A 5,593-nucleotide genomic window follows, 5' to 3' on the forward strand; every position below is an offset into this window, starting at 1 on the left:
ATATCGCATAGAATAATTTAGGTTAAATGTTTTAGATTTACGAAGCACATATCACATAAAATAATTTAGGTTAATCTTTTATAGATGCACAAGAAAATACAATGACAAGGAAAACGAAACATCCTGGCTGCCCATTTGAACGCTTCATTACGTTTTCCAATAACAGCATTAAAGGATATCTTGCAATATCCCTTGAACTGTATTTATTATGCTTAGAAATATATTCTACTATAACGGAAAATATATTCAGAATAAACATTTTAATGTTATATTTCATTTAACAGATCTCACATTCAATAGAGGCGTACAAACAAGACAAACGATAATGAAGAAGAGTTAAGTTGAGGTATATAACAGGGGCTATCCTTATGTGGATTGCAGGGCTTTATTTATTTGAAGGAAAACAGTTCGGGAGCTGAGGTCGCTTCTCTCTCTCATGGCAGGTAGCTAGGTTGGTTATAAAATGGATATGTCTCGAAGCGCACTGTGCAACTTCCCAGATACACTTGAGCCCCAACCTGTGAAGAGCAACACTGGTTCATGGCTGTAATCGCTTCTTTCAAACAAACACCAGAGTCAGGCCCTGCAAGACTCCTCTGGCACATTTCCAATCCATAAATGGTGACAGAAGAATTCACCACCGATGATCCGGTGGCGAATCTATTTACTGTCAAGGGAGCTTTGCCAGAAAGAGTCTTCATAAGATTCCCGAGAGTCCGATTGAAGCCTTCAATAGCATCGTTGCTCTTGACATTCTCGACAGCAGCGGCCTCAACGGTATCCAGAACGGAGGCGAAAGTGTAATTCTCATAACGAATGAAGCAGAATTCCAGCTGAATCCGGGCTCCAATGGCGTTGGGGCAGTCTTGGTAAGCCATCTGTGAGGCTGCAGCGGAACACTTTTGGCAGTCCTGCTGAGACACGTCGCCCCGGCATTGCATAAGGCCGTTGACTCTGCCATAAGAATATGTCGCGAATCCGCCTCGCGGGGCAGCAGCCCTCACCAGGAATTTCAATACGGCGTTCACGTTGCTTTCATACGCACTGCCATTGCTGTATTTGTTTACGTTGCAGAGACCGTAAATAAACGGATCGGATTTCGCAACGGCAGCTGAAACTGAAATGACATTAAGGTCGAGCAGTCCAAGTAAGAATAATGCCATGAAACAGCAACGCCATAGTATCACGCTTTCCATCTTTCCCATTTTCCAATAAGTATAGTTAATAAAAGGCTCTGTAATATTATTCGCCTTCTTGTGAATCTTTCCGAGGTTGGGCAAATAATTTATAGATGGAGAATGCTATCAGCAGGCAAGGACGGCAGCCAATTACTGTTAGATATTCCCAAAGGATCCGTAAGTCAACTTCCAGAATAATGGCGAACAGCTGTCATGATGGTATGGCTTTACCGGATCAGCGGAGTGCATATCCACAGCCGTTAATTGTGGTTGACATTTACCATTTATTGGACTTTTTGGGAGTCGAGACAAGGGAGAGGAAGTCGTAAGTACCACGGCTTTGAATACGTCTCCATTGGCGTCTGCAGGAGGTATATGATAACATGCCGCTGAATATAAAATGGGAATTAGACATGAGTGGGCAGAGGCATATAATAATAGGGCACTGCATATAAAATTAAATAACGCCTGAGTAGCAAACCGTGTTCAGGCGATAATCAACATCCTGTGCTCCTAGACGTAGTCCATCACCATCCACTTCTTTTTTTGAAGTGAAGAAATCGTAGCTGGAGCAACTTTCTACTTAATTATCGATCATTACACCAGCAGCCCGCATTAGTTTTGCCATGATTATATAATAATTTAGGTTTTCACCAAAAATTATTGAACTCATTCCATAGTTTAACTTTATACATATATTTTTATTATTTTATTTTATTTTTTTAAATATTATTGATTACCTTCTATAATATTTTAGTTCTGACATACAGAAGGCTGAGTGGATGGTGCAATGATAGTTTCTACAGTCCTGTATTGAGGTGCAATGAAACTTTCATTACAACCTGCAGTTTTATAGATGTCACGGCAATTCCTACACTAAAGTGAAATTAGGTTTTAATAATTAGCCATGCTGATTCCAATTTACTTGTCCAGTAACCTATATCGATGGTACATAACATTATCCAAAATTATTCCAATTTATGTCTAAATTCAGTAAATGTTCCAATTACCTATAAATTCCGTAATTGTTCCAATTACCTAGATCACAAAACTATTCATAGTAGCTATTTTCGTGGCAAGAGAGCTCAGTGACTGAAAACCCAACTTCAAAACATATTGAATATACTAGAGAACATGTAGAGTTTTGAAATATATTTAAGTGTTGAGTGCACATAATAGTGTTTCAATTGTACCCTTCAATTGAATAATATAAAGGACAAATATCCAAGTTCCATTTAAAACAACCATAGATCTTTTGTTTGGAATATGCAAAGCATGTCCAATTCCATGTTTGTTGTTAACCTTAATAAGTTTTTATTATTACATAAATTAAAGTCATTACAAAAATTTAATATAAATTAGCGAAACATAAATTTATAGTTAATTAAAATATAATAATTTTATGATAATTTTAATATAATTAATTAAAATATAATAATTATAGGATTATTGATCATAACTATGAAATCGTTGTTTGCAATTTTTATATTTTCACATAATGTGATATCCTTGATTTTGATTTTTTATTTAACAAAATTAATTAAGTTTATTGGGGAAGTTCTAAGCATAGCAAAATTTTGTAATCTTAGGATTGGAGACATTTTTGGTACATGGGACTTAGGACAAATCAAAAACTTCGTTATTAGTAGAATATGGAGCCCACCCCTCATGGAATACGCACCCCTTGGAGGAAAAATCGATTTTGTGGAAAGGAGGTCGAAATATTTGGATGACGGACCTACAAGGAAAGGTGAGACAACAATTATAAATAGAGGGTTGAAGGCAACATTGGGCACCTTTTGATAATTTGACATTTACACGTTGTTTCTGTAGTTGTTCAGCTGAGTCATAGGTGTTGTTTAGCAACAAAGGTTTCCAAGGGGAAATCTCACCCTCTGCTTCAGTGGACCACGAGTGCCACCCTAGGGAAGTATTGTCACGACTTTGTAGAGACTTGGGGGATCAATCTGAGGTGGTACGACTTGCTTTAGCTTCAACCTGGTCGCAAAAGGAGAACCACACAGTTCTTGGGTGAAATGTGGTACTTAAATTAGAGGCTTATTGGGCAATTCCTTGTCCAAATTGCAGCTGAAGTTAATTTATGGGAGTTGATAGTGCCCTTCTGAGCAAGACAAATTTCTTTGGTTGGGACTACGTAGATTTGTCCCATGAGTGCACAGTCATTGGTGGAGATGATTGTGGGGAGGCTTGAGAGAAGGATTTAGGAGCTGAATAATTGGAATCATAAATTCAAATTTGGTGGAGGGACAAGCTGTGAAGGGTCAAATTTTGAAGTTTGGAACCAAGAGAAACCCTTTTTGGGTTTTTCCGAGTTTTTGACAAGGATCTTATATCTAAAATTGCATATTTTTCTAGGCAGATTGGAGGGGTCAAGCAGGGGTCCCGACTCAGTGAGTAGTAAGATGAGCTAGGGGAAATTTGGGCCGAAATTCTAAGGTCAACATTTGGCCAATTCTATCGTGGGTTTTTGTGGAGAGCTCGGGGTTAATTTCCTGGAATTGTCTGAGCACTAGAGGTGGCCCTAGCAGCAGTTCTTCATAGTCATCAGCATATTTCTTGATAGTTTCAGCGCAGAGCCAAGAGAGAGCCACATCAGATTTAGGAGGGACTTCTTATTATTCATTTGGGCTTAGCTAGCTTGCCTTGAGCAAGGCCAGGTGCACTCTTTCCAGCACCTCATTGTACCCTCTTCATATTATAATAAAATGGCTCAACAAAGCATTTTTTTCATGGATTGATTCATGTGTTTGATTTTCGTGGTTTTTATGTCTATGTTTGCTTTGCTATTTACTGTAAAGGTTCCCTAGGAATATTACACATAATATTATTTATTATAAAAAGTATAAAAAAATATTAAAGAAACTAAAAGCACTAAAAACCATCAACGTGAAGTAATTATAGCATAACAACCATGAGATCATTAACCATAATTACTAGATCATCTCCCATATTCATACTGAACATTTAAGAAGACTCATGCATATTACATTAAAGTATCTTAAAAAGATCTAATGCAATAGTCAAAATTGAAGCATAAAGATCTAATGAGAGTCCTACTATCTTACTCAAGTTAACATTAATAAGTTTCTATTGTTAAATAAATAAAAAAGACTAGAAAACTTCAACATAAATATTAGTAAAATATAACAACCATGAAATAGCTAATTAAACTATAATAATCATAACATTATTAACCATAATTATAAGATAAAAATAATAAAGACATACAATTATTTGATATTTTAATAAAACAAAAATTGATGATTCTTTTTATATCTATCAAAATCTGGATATATAACACTTTAAAAGTAGCACCCAACCATTAGTACATCACGTATTTAACACGAGGAATATAAAAATTGCTAATTTGAAAAACAAATAAAATTCACAATACAACCATATCTAAAATTATGACAATTATATTCAATGATAGCATGAAAAAATATAATAAATAATAAATATATCAAAAGCTACTATATTTTCTTTCCTAATTGCAATTATCTTGTTGTTACAAAATGAAATATATGTAATTTTAATTTTTCATTATTTTTTATTTTAATTTAACTATATTTAAACTAAATTACTATATAACGTGAAATTTAATATTCATTTAAAAAAAATAAACAAACTAAACATTTTTTGAAAAAATATTTATCAAAAATATTTATGTTCCTTAATTCAGCTTAAGACGGTTTTGATGAGAACATTTCATTACAAGATGCTTATTCTTTCACGCAATTAAAAAAAAATTAACCTCGGCCTAAACTCCAATGCCAATCCAATTTGAAAGAAAAAAAACGAAGAAAGAAAGAAGAGTATAATGTACCACTAAGCATGCACGGAATTAAGGTAGAGTTTTTATATTTTGTTAGAAGATTAATATTTAATGATACACATAAGTAGCATACACCGAAATTGGGGTGGCGTTTTTTTAATTCATTATAATAATGATATATAAGAACCCGAATTGGTCTTTGGTTAATCGGAATTAAGGTAGAGTTTTTATATTTTGTTATAATATTGATATTTAATGACACAGGTTTTTTAATTCGTTATAATAATGATATATGAGAACCCGAATTGGCGTTGGGTTTTTTAATTCGTTATAATATATTTGGAAGACGGTAAAGAATGATTTTTCATATGTGCACATGAGTATGGTTATGGTTTTCCATAGTGGGACGTCATCAATTACAGTGAACAAAATTGAAAATGATAAAATAAAGTAATAATAAACTTTAAGTTATTATTTTAAATTAATGAATGTAATTTCAAAGAGGAATTATTAATAGAAAATTTGTTCTTTTAAGAATAATTTAGATTTATAAATAGTATAAATTAAATATATGTTATTTTAAATTATTTTGTTTTTTTCCATTATTTTGTTTCAAAAT

The 5,593-nt window shown here is 33.7% G+C and overlaps 1 protein-coding gene across 1 annotated transcript; it reads right to left on the bottom strand.

The window, feature by feature from the left end:
* Positions 1-291: 291 nt before the first annotated feature.
* Positions 292-1,233, bottom strand: LOC149264429 (antimicrobial ginkbilobin-2-like protein). Its single transcript, XM_089389685.1, has one exon. It carries the CDS (start codon positions 1,203-1,205, stop codon positions 435-437), a length of 771 nt encoding a protein of 256 aa, XP_089245811.1. The 5' UTR covers positions 1,206-1,233; the 3' UTR covers positions 292-434.
* Between the last annotated feature and the right edge of the window lie 4,360 nt (positions 1,234-5,593).

Source organism: Pinus tabuliformis, chromosome 6 (genome assembly GCF_031772625.1).
Source record: "Pinus tabuliformis cultivar Carrire ecotype Pingquan chromosome 6, CPIR1, whole genome shotgun sequence".
Lineage (NCBI taxonomy): Eukaryota > Viridiplantae > Streptophyta > Pinopsida > Pinales > Pinaceae > Pinus > Pinus tabuliformis.